Here is a 16,167-nt window from a genome sequence, read left to right as displayed (position 1 = left end):
CATCCTACACTGGGTTTATGATCTTAGCATATGATACTTTTTCATTGTGTTGTTTCTTTGTGTATGAAGTACTCCAGAATTGTAGAATGGAGCTGTGACTGAAAAAAATATTGAATATTCTTCATAAAAATTGGATTGTAGGTTATGCCTAAAGGAATAATTAAATTTGAGCTAAAATTAGAATCTATAATTAGTAATTGAAATTGATAGACCCTACTAATTTTTTTTTTAAAAAGAAAAAAAATAGCAGAGGTTTTAAACCCCTGCAATTTTTAAATAAAAAATTATTATAAAAAAGAATTAAATTTAGAATAACGGGGGGTCAATAACCGCCGCAAATTAATTATGAGGGGTTGCAACCTCCGCAAAATGACCACCGCAAATTAATTATGGGGGTCAGAAAAAACCGCCGCAACTTGTTTGTGATGGCTCGTATTGTGGGGGTTTTATGAACCGCCGAAATTACATTTTGTGGGGGGTTTTCATAAAATTAACCCCCACAATTTGACCCCTTTTTTGTAGTGAGAATGGAGAGCAATAAGGGCATTTAAAACTGATTAGTAATGGATAACAAAGCTTATTGGATGATTTTAAGTCATGGGGATTACGGTTTGAAGTGAGAAAAAGACCAAAATACCCCTAAAGAAACTAACAAAAATGCAAGAATTTCCTCAACTGACGACTAGGTTGACAAGTCGTCAACTAGGTGACGTCCCGTCACCCTAGTAGTTAATTCTAGATGGTTTTTTCTCTTTTCTGGTTAAGGTTGATGACTAGGGTTAATGTCTCATCACCTAGTTGATGGCTCATCAACTTAGTCATCACCTAGTTGACAACTCGTCAACTTAGTCGTCACTTTCTGACAGTCAGACACTCTTAAGTAAAATAAGCATAACTTTCTACTACAATATTGGATTAAGGTGAACCCAGTTGTGTTAGAAAGAATACTTAAACATATTTTATTTGATACATAGTAGGACACCTTAATCATTATATACTAGGAATTACACTCATTTAAAATTGACCCTTGTAGCATGGGATACTTAAACTCAATCGATACTAGTGTTCTCAACTTGACTTTGCTCTAAGTGTTTTCTCTGATCATAATTCACATAAAAAATACTTCACACATAAGGTTAAAGGTCATGACACTTAATTATGGCTTAACATAATTGCTTGGGATCCTTTAAACATATAATAAATAGTTGGAAACTTATCTAGGAGCTTGTGGGGTATTAAAACAACGTAGGCTATTCCCTCGCTATAAGGTTCATGATGCGGAGATGTTGTATTTCCAATTTTAAGATTAAATGGTCAAAGGGGTGATTTGGTCCTTTCTCCTCAACCCTAGTCATCCAGAACACGACTTATAACACTCAAAAGGTCATTATTTACCTATTATCCCCAAAATTACTCTCGTAGAAACCCTCCCCTTCCCAAGAATGAAAAATTCAAGCTTTTCCTCCCAAGAATTCATGAGTGCAAGTTTTCAAGTTCAATTATTTTTCACGAATCTAACCATTGAGGTATGTGGAGTATTTATCAATGGGTTTCTTTCACCCATTGATCCCAAAACCCTTCTTTTTGGTTTAAAGTATGGACTGTATTCTATTTTATAAAATTATCCATGCAACTTATGAACTTAATCTATGTATTAATTAGTAATTTGAATTCAAGCCATGTCAACATATGTTCCTATGTAAACTAGTTTATTTCAAATTTCAATTACTTATGTTCTATTCAAGTGATTCCTTGTCAAATCTTTGAGTTATAATTTAAATCATGTAAATATGTTGTTTTCTCAAGTTTAACTCATCTCCATGTTCAAGTTCGTGTATTTCACTCAATTACTAAAATGTCTTATGTTTTGGGTCTTTGAACTATGATTTCATACCACTGTTTTTAAACTTTGTTATCATATTTTAGTATCTTTCAGTGCTGGAGGGTTATGAACACCCGATACCTATGTGTTTTTACATGTTTTCATTTTCAAGTAACAAGTCATTTAGACCATAATTTTATTATCATATTCAGATCATCATATTTATGCTTAGCATTTATCAGTACAGTACCATATTTTATTAAACTAATAATAATACCAGTGTCATTCAGTTGGGAGTAACACTTAGTACCGAGTGAACGTAGGGATGGAGGCTCCCCCGTCAAATAGGCATGAGCTGTTAGTAGCAGTCCCTACGTTCCATACCTACGATGACACCATAGATTATGATGTGTCCCCCGTCATTTAGGCATAGCACTCTCGTCCTTCATAACATCAGCCGTGTGGATCCACATCGTCAGTCATGTGTTGGTACCCTTAGAAAGGTACCAACACCCTTCCAACTAGGGTTAAAAGTTGGACTTTGATAGCTCAAATTTGGGCATGTTGATTCTAGTCAGCTCCCACAGTCTCATTACAGTAGTTAGAGTATGTCAGTTCAGGTTTTCATGACTAAGTATTCAAAAATCCGTTATTCAATCATTCAGATATCAGTTATTCAGATTATGTCAGTACATGTTTATGCTTGGTCTTGCATTCTTAGTTTTGCATGTTCATATTTCCATGCCCAGTATCCATACATAATCCTCAGTTCTATTTTACAGCATGTTCAACTTTACATGAGATTTATATACAATATTTATGTTTTTACTGCTTGCCAGCTTACAAAATTGTTTTCAGCTCATGATTTATAAAATCTCACTATGACTTACAATTTTCACATAAAGCTATGTTTAAATGTATATTTCATCAAATAACTTATATCCTCAGTTTTAAAGCATGTTTTAAATATTTCCATGATTTAGTGCATGGCTCCATATACTCAGTAATGTGCTGACCACATATATGCATTTGTGGCTACATCCTTCATAATGTAGGTACCAGATGTAGCTCATACACCAGGGTCAAATAGCTTTCATCTCTCAACAAGCAGGTGATGATTTTTTCTATTTCGGGAACTCCAGTTAGTTGTAGTTCATGTACTATACTGTTATTATTCTTATGTATTGATTAGTGGTAGTTGGAGGCATGTCCCAGCTACTTGTAGTCTGTATAGTAAAGGCTTCATAGATAGTCAGTCAAAGCCATTACATGTAATACAAGTTTCTTTCTTCAGTTTTATCATGATGTAAACTTTATCAGTATTACATTTATTCTAACTTTCTTATGATCATGTTTCCACTTAGTAAATTTAGTTTTTATACAATTTAAATTAGTTGCTCAAATAGTATGCCAGTTTATGGGTTAGCTTGGGATTACTTATAGTTCCAAGCACCATATTACGACTAGGGGGTAGTCTTGGTCACGACATAACCAAATAATTAGGCTTGATATTTAGACACATGGGAGAATTTTAGCATTTATGGAGGCTAGATCTTCTTTGATGGAGTAAATTTGAGCTCATCAGTTTAAAGATGTTGGATTGAGGTTGATTTAAGATAAGGTATTGAGTAGGGAGGCTAAGAAAGCCTCACTTGATTCATATAGAGTTTTTTGGATTGGAGGATAGGTTGTGTGCTGAGAATAGGTGACTTGATTAGGTTGATATTAGAGGAGGCCCATTGTTTCAGATATGCCATCCATCCAAGGGTTACTAAAATGTATCGTAACTTGAGATAACACTACTGGTAGGGTGGTATGAGGTATGATATAGTAGATTTTATAGATTATTACCTATGTTATCAACAGGTGAAGGCTAAGCATATGAGACTTGGTGGTTTGCTTTAGAGGTTACCCATTCCCGAGTGGAAGTGGAAAAAAAACACCATGGACTTTGTGACTGGTTTTCCTCGTACATCTCATAGTTCTGGTAGTGTTTGGGTCATTGTGGATCGATTGAACAAGTCAGCTCATTTTATTTTGGTTTAGGTCTCATTCAATGTTGAGAGGTTGGCCCGTGTCTACATTTATGAGATTGTGCATCTGCATGCTATGCTGGTGTTCGTTATTTTTTATTGTGGTTTTATGTTCACATCTCACTTTTGAAAGACCTTTCAGGATGACTTGGGTACTCAGGTTGATCTTAGCACGACATTTCACCCCCGACTGGCAGTCAGTTAGTGTGGCCTATTTAAATTTTGGAGGATATGCTCTGATCTTGTATGATAGATTTTGGTGGCCAGTGGGAGTAGCATTTGGCTTAGCAGATTCATATAATAGCAACTATCATTCTAGTATAGATATGGCTCCTTTTGATGCATTGTCGCTTCCTAGTTGGTTGGTTTTATATTTTTAAGGTGAGATCTCGAGGTACATACTTGCTTCGTGAGTCTTTAGACAGAGTCCAAAATATTCAAGATAGACTTAGAAAGGTTCAGAGTAGGCAGAAGTGCTATGTTGATCATAGGCTTCATACCTTGAGATTTGGGGATGGTAATCGTGTTTTTCTTTGAGTTTCACCTATTTAAAGTATAGTAAGGTTTGGGAAGAGGGGAAAGCTTAGACCCAGGTATATTGGTCCATTTGAGATTCATCGGACCATTGGTGATGTGGCCTATGAGTTGGCTTTGTCCCTAGATTTATCAGCTGTTCATCCAGCTTTTCATGTTTCTATGCTTCGCCGTTACATTCCTGATGAGTTCCATGTCATTCATTCAGAGTCCGTTTAGTTAGATGAGAGGTTGTCTTTTGTTGAGGAGCTAATCTCCATTTTGGTTAGGAAAGTTAGACGATTGTGTTCCAGAGTTATCCTGGTGGTTAAGGTTCAATGGCGACATCGACATGTAGATGAGGCTACGTAGGAGTTCGAGTCTAAAATATGCATAGTTCTTATCCCAGCTCTTCGTTGATTCAGGTATTTCTTTGCCTTAAAATTGAGGACAAACTAGATTTTTAGTGGTGGATGAAGTAACGACCTGAAAATTTGATGAAATATGTGAAATATGTGTTTCTATGTAATTTGATTATTTTACCCCTCCATATAGTTTCATTATGGTATTTCTGGGGTGTGGGGGGTGGTTGACATGATTCTTGATGCATTTTGGTCCCTTTTGTGCGAATTATGATAGTTTGGTGGTTTTGAGGGCCTTATTATGGACCTGTGGGGTTTTCTTTTGATCCGTACAATGGATGACTGACCATACTGCACCAACAACTTTGTATTGTCAATTTTCAGCTAGGTAGACCTTTAGTTCGAGTCCCGATGCACCTGATCTTATTTTGACCTGTTGGTTAAAAATTTGAAAATTTTAAAATATGGACGTGGGACCCACATTTAGTTGAAACGACATCGGATGAAAAATAAGACTTTGCCAATGCGTTCAAAATGCCAATTTTATGGTGGTAACATATTTGGTTGGATTTTATGACTTTTAAATCTCATTTTAACCCGCGATTTGGAAAATTGTGATTTCGAATTTTGGGGGTCAACTCTGTGAAAACGATATCTTTTCAAAATTTTAATATAGTCATTGAGTTCAAAACGTCAAATTTAGTGTAGTTACATAGTTCATTTGCGTATATCAGACTCCAAGCGAATCTCAGGCACTCCATCGAAGTCCGTTTTGGGACTTAAAAATTTGATGCACCAGGTTACTAGTGCAACCCGGAAAATAAAGGGTAATGCTTTAAATACCTGGTTTCCTGGTCCAAGTATAAATATCCCCTTTTTCCTCGATTTTGCTCATTCTTTCACCTTGCTTCTTGAGAGTTAAATCCTAAAATAGTGTAAGAGTTTAAAAATAAAGCTTGTGGGTGTTTCAGAAGCTAGATTAACGTCTATTTCTTGATTCTTTTACGGATTTAAGGTGAGATTCATCCTTTTATTACTTTAATTCTTGATTTAATTTCTCAAACCTCCCCAAATCTTATTACTTGATTTAACTCCAAATTTCACTCCTTTTTACTTGAATAATGTTCCTAATCCTATAATTACTTGTTTTTCCAATATTTCATCTTTAAGCCATCCTCGATTCTTGAATTTTAAATAGATTTCAAAGGTTTTACCCAGTAAAGCTTAAAAATAATTTTTCTTCGATTTGAATCTTGTTTTTGACTCAATTTGACTTGGTTTTCAGCTCTAGATTTCTAAAGGTATGAGGAGCACGTTTTTGAAGTAAAGTTATGATTTTTCTCTTCTTTTTTTGAAAACCCATTTTGAGGGTCCGTTTTGAGCCCGAATCAAAATTAGGCAATATGAGTATCGTTGAATTTGTTTTGATGTGTACATTCTATATTTCTTGATTTTAGTTGATTTCGGGATTCTTCATGAGAAGTAAGGTCGTGGGTTTGAAGCGTAGTAGATCAGTTCCGACATTCGAGATAGGTTATGGCTTAACTCTTTAGACTGGGCTAGGTAGTTAATTTGTATACCAAAATACATGTTAAGGGTGGGAATCAATTATGAAATATGGCTATCTATATGTTGTGCCCGTGTGGGGGGCCTAAATGTGATGTAATTATTAAATTTGATATATCAAGTGATATTCGTGACCGTGCGGGATCTTATGTGATGATTTGATAGCCTTGAATACCCGAGAATAATTGTATTGTATTGTTAGAAATTCCTATTATGGAGCCTTTGTCGTATTATGATATAATCATACTTTGTGGGAATGTGAATCATGTGAAAAATTGTTGGATGGTGGAAATAGTGAGTAAAAATTTGGCTCACGTGGTTATAAAATTGTAAAAGTATGGTTGGTTTTAGAAATACTTCATATGGATTGGTTTCTGGAAATACATCATGTAGATTGGTTGTGGAAGTACTCATTTCGAATGGTTGTGAACCCTACTTCATCATTCTCATGTCGTGATATGCCAGTTCACTTGTTTGTTTTATTGCTTTATATTTACTTATTTTCATATGTGTGTACTTGATTTATGTCTTATGTTATGTATGTGCTTTGGAAACACTGAAAATACTAGAATCACTAGAAATATTAAAAATACTAGAAATATTGAAAACACTGAAAATACTAAAATTACTGGAAATATTGAAAACACTGGAAATACTGAATATTGCTCAAGGTTGTGTGTCAAGCACAAGACTGTGTGTCAACCTCATGCATCATCATCATCATCACATCCTCATCGTCATTAGCATTATCATCTTATATATTGCATTTGCTGATTGAATTTACGTATTGACTTGTTATATATATACTTGCTTTATACCCTGTTACTTATACTTGACCATTCTGTATATACATATTCTTCTCTGTTTATACTTGGATGTGATATAATGATACTTGTGTTATACTTGTTTTATTGTTGTTGTATTTATGATATATATATATTAAAATTGTTAGAGCAAGTGTGTGGGCTACCATTGTGGGACATTTTCTGATTGCAGGTGACATGTTCTTAGTGTGTATTTTGTGTACTTTATTTTCTACTTTGCTCGATTAGCCTATAAAACATACTGAGTACAAGTGGACTGTACTCACTCTTACTGTATCCTTCTGGTGCAGATCCAGGTTCGAATGCACCCCACGTTGCTGGACTCAGACGATTGTTGGAGCTTTCAAGGTAGTTGATGATTTTCAGGGGTCCGGATTTCTTCTACTACCTTTCTCTATAGACTATGTCATGAATTTCATTTCAGAGACAGAGTTCCTCTTGTATTTGGATATTTTATGTATATTTTTTGGATTTGAGTTGTATTAGACCCGTTCTTATACTGTTTACACATAGTTTTGGGAGTTATGGCTGCATTGCTATGTTTCTTTCCGCATTTATTATACTTTTATGGTTCGATTTTGTTCTAGGAGCCTTACCTTAGGGTTATTTTTGTGTTTTCACTCTTCATGTATTGGTTTTTATGATAGGCTTACTTGTCAAGATTCGCCGCGACAAGTGCCTTTATAACCTATCTTTTTGGGGTCTTGAGAACTCGAATTCTTATAACATCAGGTAATTTGAAAGGAATATTTACTCTTTATATAATTATAATTTGTGACCAAGACATGTTAAAATAAAATTGAATCTAAGTTATACGTAAATAAATTCTTTCATTTTCCGACATGATTTACTAAATCTAACTTTTTCATGATTTTCATCCATCTCACCAAAGTAATTCAACACTAATTCTTTTTCACAATTGAATGCTATTTACTAGTTCTCACATTTTCCCACCAATTGTGTTGAAATCGTAGTCGAATTTGTTGACGATTACTTCCAATAATAAAAAAAATAAAAACTATAAATCATTCCTTCATAAAAATTCTTGATAAATATATACACAATAAACAATTATAAATTGAGAAAGAATGATGGACATAGGTATGGAAAAGTTACAGAGAGAAAATGGATTGAGGAGTTATGAATAGGGGTGAACATTCGATTTGTTTGATTCAGTTATTTAATATCATTCTATTTTTTTTTATTTTCGGCTTGACAAAAATGACAATCGTAATCGAGCTGAAATAAATCTAGTTAAGTTTGATTTCTATAAATTCAGTTTAATTTTCTTATTTTTTTTCAATTTTGAAGATCAAAGTAGTGGGCCTTGTCACGATTGGTCTTTTAAAGTTGATAATTCTTTAGAAAAATGGCTTTTCCCAAACTTGATTTTCATTCCCAAACTTAAATAGTCCATCATGCATGAAATGAAATGAAATAATCATAAGCTTAACATAATTACATAACTGCATTATGCATAAATTTACATAAGCATAAGCATAAGAATTAATAAGATAGGAAGACCGTAGAAGATACACTAGAGTCTAGAAAAAGTAGATGAAGTTATGAAGATACACTAGTAGAGTCTAGACATGACATAGTAAGTTTAACACAAACATAAGTCATAACAGTCCATCACCAAAGTCCACAAAACAATTGTCAACATTCCACAAAACAGTCATCACTACAGTTCATAAAACAACTACCACAATTCACGAAAAAGTCATTAGTCCACAATCCACAAAATGGCCACCAATATTCCACATAATAACCACCACCACAATCCATAAAATAGGCACTACCGTCCATAAAACAGTCATCACAGTCCACAAAATAGTCATCTACAATCCAAGAAAACAGAAATTTAGAAATTGAAGTTTTCATTCAAGAAAACTGAATTCAAATCAAGAAGAAGAAGAAGAAGAAGAAGAGGAGGAGGAGGAATCAAAAAACACACTTCGCATCAACCACAATTCATATTTGTTCGTTATCAACTACACTTCAACAATATTAGACTCAATTTCACTACAAGCCATTCTAAGAAAATATGAGACACTTGTTAGTTGATATGCAATATAAATAAGAAATTATTTTTGATATAATGAATACAAAATCATAAAGTTCTTACCAACTTCAAGTTGCTCAAGATATTCTTAATCTTTCTTGATATGAATTAGAGTAGGTTCACGTCTAAGCTAATCTTGAAGACAAATAAGAGATTGCACAAGTTTAAGAGTCAATTAACTCCTAAAAGGATCAATAACACTATCTCCTGTGCTAAATGCACATTTATACGAGACACTGAAAATAAAAATGATTAACACATCACAACCATATTCGTGATATGAAAAATCTCGGCTCATTAACTTTGCACCAATCTAACATATTTAATTTTTTCAAAGCTAGCTCAATTTCTTCAGCAAGATATTTTTCCAACTAGATTTACTGCTTGAACCTTCACTAACTTCGTTATGCTTCTCAAATTATTGTCTTGTTCTTGTCATTTTTCTTCTTTGAAAGTTTTCATAACCACTTACAAATGAAGAGTTTCTAGAATAAAAAGAAGTAGATGAAGATGAAGAACTTTTGATTTTTTAACATAATGATCAAATAAGGCTTTTATATATGTCTTCACCGAATCAGATAGCTTATCCCCAATTTTTTTTTTCAAATATGTCCACAATTGCAAAAGGAACATATTCAAGTTTGTTGCGGGGATTCAACACAGATGAAATAAAGATCATTTTATTTATTTTCTTTGAAATACTGCAATATTTTTTAATTTTTTTTCTCATATTTGTTGTCATTTTTTTCAAATTAGAATTTTCATTTTCTATCATCTCTTTCAAAATAAGATCAAGCTCATAATTTTCACAAAGTCTACACTGTTAGTAATATATTCTAAACTGAAAACTTTCAAAGTAAGATCTTAAATTTTTAAATTTTTTTTACCATTGCCGTCACTTTTTTTTCAGTCCTTACTTGTAAAGACATCTGTATTAGTTCCATCTTCACAAGGAGAGGTACGAAATTAATTCAAAAAATTATTATCATTGAAACTATATCTTTCAAATGCAAGCTCAAACTATTATGACATTTCAAGCATCAAGTATGTAGAGTTCCATCGAGTAGGAACATCTAAACATAATGATTTCTTGCAAGTTATCAATTGAGATTTACAACATTCTTTGAACATTTTAACTCTCTCGACAGATTGTTTAACATACTGCACAACTTGTTTCACGTGCATGACAAACTTATCAATTTTCTTTAGCCCATATTGTACAATAAGATTAAGGATATGTGCCATATACCTCACATGAATGTGTTGACCACCTATTATATTAGCTCCCCAATTACTTAATTGTTTAAATATTTCTATCACTATAACATCATTGAAACAAGAATTATCAACTATAATACTAAAAATAGTATCCAAATCCCATTCAAGGAAACAATTAGTAATGGAAGCAGCCGTGTCAACATCCTTATGACTATAAATCGAACAAAAATTTATCACTCTTTTATGCAATTTTCAATTTGTATCTATAAAGTGAGTTGTTAAATACATGAGGTTAATTTTTTGTATAGATGTCCAAGTATCTATCATAAGATAAATATTGAACGTGTTTTTTTTTGAAAAACTTTTTTAAAACTTATTTTTCTTCATTATAGAACTGATAACAATCTCTTGTCGAGGTTACACGAGAAGGAATATGAAAGGGCGGCTGTGACACTCATAAAATTTTTAAAACCTTCATTTTGAACAAAATTAAATAATAACCCATCAACAACTATCATTTGGGTTAAGGCTTTCCTACTTCGTGCTTGATCAAATGTCCAAGTGCCCAATGTCCCTTGCTTTTCATCCGTAGAAGACGGTAGATAAAAAAACATTATTTGACTGTCATCAACAACAACATTAGGATGGTAAGGACATAAACTAATCATATAATTATTCATTGATGAAATACCATTAACGCTTGTAGCAATTGCATAAAGTTTTCCACAATACTTATATTTTGCTTCATTAACTCTAGTTTTTTCATAAATGATCTTGTCAAACCATTGTCAATATTTTGCCCTAGGTCCCGTGACCTTTTTTTTCTTTGAAGCTTCATCTTCAATGGTAGCTTCAACTTTATTTGGAGATAAAGTTGAAATATTTTTATTTGATGTCCCACCTTCACTTACCCTACTTTCAGTCTGTGAAAATAAAATAATTTCTTCATTAGTTTCAGCCTTTAGCCTTAAACTACCAATTTAAATAAAAAATAAAAAAAATACTAGATCAGATATATTTAGAAGTGAGGCACCACCAGATCAAAAAGAGTCAACAACAGCGAATCAGAGAAAAGCGACTAGTCATTATTTGACTACGACTAAACTAGTTTTTGCCAGTCTCTTAGTCGTTGTGGTATGAATCCAAAGTCGTGAGGGAGAGCTGGAGAGACAACGATTTTGAAAGAAGTGACTCATCGTTGTGGTTGACTGAACATCGATCGGTTGAGCTCAAGGTTGACTGATCACTGGTCGATTGAGCCGTTTAGGCTCAGAAGTAAGTGCTCAAGGTCGATTGAACTTGAGTGCTTAGCAACAGTCAGCGGCGGCTCAAGCACTTCGGTGGCCTAAGGCAAAAATTGAGCGGAGGCCTTAAATTTTTAACGAAAAAAATATTTTTTATTTATAAAGTCTATATTTTAAATATTTTGAGATGCAAAGTTGTTAATATTTTTTTATAGTCGATTTCTTCTAATAATTATTTTTACGTTCATATAACTAATGCATTTAATCTTTCTTGAGATTTTACTTTAAAATTTAAATACATCAAACTTTTAATAATTCTTTACTTTAATATAAGAAGTTTATTCTTTTCTACAAATAGTACTTAATAATTTCTTTTACAAAAAACATATAATCTATTATTGCATAAAAAAAATGAGGCCTCTCAAATTTGGGGCCTAAGGCGGTTGCCTATTTTTTCAATGGGTAGAGCCGAACCTGACAACAGTAAGAATCAGTGAAGTGAATTACTGAAAAATGAAAATAATATAGAGATAGAGATGATATTTAAGTGAGAGGAGGCGCTGATAAAGAGAAGGTCAGATGGTGATGTGAATAATGAATTAGGGTTGTGTAGTAAAGGGTTATATATATATAAAGGATATTGGACTTGTTGGACTTGAGCCTGTCGTTGGATTGAGATATCAAATTTGGATAGAATTTGTACATAATTAAATATAATAGAAATATTAATATACTGTTTATAATTTTGATTTTTTGGTGTAATCGCATTATTTTTTTTGAAAAGTCAAAAAACAAATCGATTAATTGAATCCCTAGAATTTTAAATCGAAATCGATTGAAATATTGAAAAATCGAAATCAAAATTAAATTTTAATTTTAATTTTTATTTTTTTATTTGAACTAAAATATGCCTAACTGAAAGAAGTGACTCGTCGCTGTGGTTAACTGAACATAGATCGGTTGAGCTCAAGGCTAGCTAATTACCGATGGGTTGAGCCGTTGAGGCTTAGAAGTAAGAGATCAAGGTCGATTGAACTTGAGTGCTTAACAACAGTAACAATCAGTGAAGTGAATTACTGAAAAATAAAAATGATATAGAGATAAAGATGATATTTAAGTGAGAGGAGCCACTGATAAAGAGAAGGTTAGATGGTGATGTGAATAATGAATTAGGGTTGTGTAGTGAAGGGTTATATATATATAATAAAGGGTATTGGACTTATTGGACTTGAGCCTATCATTGGATTGGGATATTAGATTTGGATAGAATTTGTATATAATTAAATATAATAGAAATATTAATGTACTGTTTATGTAATTTTGATTTTTTGATGTAATCCCATTATTTTTTTTGAAAAGCCGAAAACCGAATCGATTAACTGAATCCCTAAAATTTGAAATCGAAATCGACCGAAAGATTGAAAAACTGAAATCAAAATTTAATTTTGATTTAAATTTTTAATTTTTTTATTTGAATCAAAATATGCGTAACCCTAGTTGTGAATATGGAGGGTTTCAAGGAGAGAGATTAGGGGGGGGGGGGGGGGGGGAATATTAGTGTTTGAATTTTGGAAAAGGAAAATAATAAAAAGAAAAAAAAGAAAGTTGGTTACCTGTTGTAGCAGGTCAATGTGACTTGATGGTGTAAAAAGTTAAACATTAATGATGCACAAACCATAAACTCTTATTATAATTGCTTTTCTCATTTCGATCGTTAATTAGCGTATTTGTTTTAGTATATAATTTCATCCTTCTCAGAGAACTCCCACATGGAGTAATACCTTTTGAAGTGTGGATTTGTTACTATTTTTTGCTCGATTATTCTTTTCGTCTCAAGTTATGTGGTGTTTTTATTTATTTCACACACCTTTAAAAGAATATGAATTTGTAGAGATTTTTTATTATTTCATCTTCATTTATTTCTTAAGATATAACGTCACTTCATTACTCCATATATTAAAGTATTTGTGATCTTAAAAAATAATTACTACTACTCACTAAAGATTAAAATTAAAAAGATAATTAAATTTATCTTAAGTTTTTAAAATAACAAATAATTTCAATTTTGGAAAGTAGGGACTAGTTTCCAAATAAATCATGGAAGAACCAATATTAATTTCCTTGTCTGATTCTTCTCTATTTTCAGAGTAGACATTTAATTATAGTGGACAGATGCTGATGGAAATTAAAATATTTGCTTGTACCTAATATTAATGAAATGATTTTTATATATTACAAAGTATTTTAATCGAAAAACCTGTTTTAACAATGTATGCCTGCTATTCCGCATACACACTGAACTTTCTCTAGAAAGAAAATGTTAAATGATGGATGTGTTTAATTGTTGTTTAACTATTAATTACGTACACTAAACTCATGAAGAATTCTCGGATTTAATTGGCATTTAGGAAGCTATGCTAAAAGGGTAAAACATTTCCTATTAAAACAATTATTTATAAAACTCGAACCAATACTTGGGATAGTTTGATAGTTAGACACTTTGAAAAACTTATTTTTACATTTAGTCACAAGTCTTGAAAAATTAGGTGTTTAGACACATTTATTACATCATCCATTTTTACATACAAACCTACCACACAAGTTTTAAACTTTACACTTTAGTCCCCTCCCTCATCCATTTAATATTTAATATGTCCCACCTTTTTTTATATTTCAACCATTTTTTCATATTTCCTATTTTAATTTAGAAAATTGTCCAAGAAGACTCCAACAGAAGCTCCTTTTTTCACCAATAATTTCCGATTCCAGCCACTTTTTCGATGAAAAATTGTTCATCACAACTGAAAATCTCCATTCTTCATCATTGCCTCCATTGTTGTTCCATCCTTTTTGAAAAAAAATTCCAAATTTGTTTTTCACCATTTCTACTAGCTCGAAAAGCTTTCCAAATTCACTCAATACCTCATCATTAGATATATTTTAGTAGTTTAGAAGTCCTAGACATACATTTTTCCATCCCAGAGCTAGGAGGGCAACGATTATATAAAAAAATCAGTCGATTCGCGTCGTTGTACGGACGTATTCATACCAGTGATCGACCAGTCATCGACTATCTATAGACTTAAACATTGGTCTATTATCAATTTGTGTGGTCTATTATGGCAATAGCAGAGGTAGTTGTCGTAGGTGGTAATTATATGGGTGCGTGGGAGTAGGGTCCCAACTGTTGGAGGTGGAAATCAGCTACAAAGGAGACAATTCCCATCTCGCTGCATCGCAAGGGATAGTACGACGACATGGTTTGAAGCGTAATTGAGAGCGGAGAATTAGAATGTGAGCCAAAGAACATTGTGATTAGCTATGTAATGAATGTGCGGGGTAAAATACACCCCACGTTCATAAATAATGATCGTCATGTGTCTTTATACATGTTGGATGTCACTGCCGATGGATCTAGGCCATTATTGAGAATAAATATCATTCCAGGGTCTTCGACAATCCTGCCACCACAGCCGAAAATCGACGAACATGATTCATTTGAAGATGAGAGTTTGGATGCTTATCCAATGGATTCGTAAGATGATTCAATGGAATTGGAAGATCCAATTATCTCTGAAGAAGGGGGATAAAAGTGCAAATTGGGAGCACAAACCAACCACACCTTCTCCGACGAAACTACTAAGGTAAATTAAATATTTACCAGTAAAAAAGAGCTGAAATTGTTGCTGGACGTAGCAACTGTGAGAAATTCTTTTGATTATGCTACGTTGAAGAGCTGCAGCAAATTCCTCAAGGTGAAATATGTTTGTCCTAGTTGCAAGTGGATGTTGCGAGTGAAGAAGTATGAATGCACAGACAGATTCGTCATCTATAAATACATCGCCGATCACAGTTGTGGCATCGAATACGCAACCCACTGCCATAGGAAAATCACATCTAAAGTTAATGTATCATTGTGTGTGAACATATATCGCAAAGGAAAGGGTCTGGACACTAGTGAGATTCGGAGGATCGTTTTCAAGAACTTGAAAAGTATACCAAGCTATTGGAAATGTTGGTTGGGGTATGTGATTGCCAAGGAAATGGTTCGAGGGACAGTGGAGCACGGTTATTCCTTTCTGCCCATTTTTTCATACATGATCGACGCTCTTAATGTTGGCACTACCTATTTCATCATGGTGAACAAGGTCGATTGTAGGTTTATGTACTATTTTTTATTATTGGGCCCTTGCATTAAGGGATTCGCCTACATGAGGAAGGTTAATGCAGTTAACGACACTCATTTATACGGTAAGTACGAGGGCGTGCTGCTAAGCTCGGTTGCACAGGATACAGAGAACCATATTTATCCCATTGCCTTTTGCATCGTTGACAAAGAGAACGATGTATCTTGGATGTTCTTCTTTGAGAAGCTGAAGTCTATTGTATTCGATGGACCAGATTTATGCTTTATCTCCGATAGGCACAAGAGCATTGCCAATGGCATCATGAAGGCGTACAACCTGCTCATCACGGGTACTGCATGAGGCACCTAGGTGAAAATCTCTAGGTAAATCACC

The 16,167-nt window shown here is 33.3% G+C and overlaps 1 protein-coding gene across 1 annotated transcript; it reads left to right on the top strand.

The window, feature by feature from the left end:
• The first annotated feature begins 15,036 nt into the window (after positions 1-15,036).
• Positions 15,037-16,134, top strand: LOC124889577. The gene is made up of 2 exons (XM_047401534.1): positions 15,037-15,182; positions 15,312-16,134. The coding sequence occupies exons 1-2, from the start codon at positions 15,037-15,039 to the stop codon at positions 16,132-16,134; spliced, it is 969 nt and encodes a 322-aa protein (XP_047257490.1).
• The last annotated feature ends 33 nt before the right edge of the window (positions 16,135-16,167 follow it).

This window comes from Capsicum annuum, chromosome 12, assembly GCF_002878395.1.
Source record: "Capsicum annuum cultivar UCD-10X-F1 chromosome 12, UCD10Xv1.1, whole genome shotgun sequence".
Classification (NCBI taxonomy): domain Eukaryota; kingdom Viridiplantae; phylum Streptophyta; class Magnoliopsida; order Solanales; family Solanaceae; genus Capsicum; species Capsicum annuum.
Note: the sequence above shows the minus strand (reverse complement) of the source record. Positions and strands in the feature narration are given on the sequence as shown.

Excerpts from the sequence above, each read along its gene's own strand:
- LOC124889577 (XM_047401534.1), top strand. The coding sequence starts at position 15,037 with ATGTTGGATGTCACTGCCGATGGATCTAGGCCATTATTGAGAATAAAT. Across the intron at positions 15,183-15,311 it reads GATGCTTATCCAATGGATTC|TAAAAAAGAGCTGAAATTGT; the intron begins GTAAGATGATTC and ends AATATTTACCAG.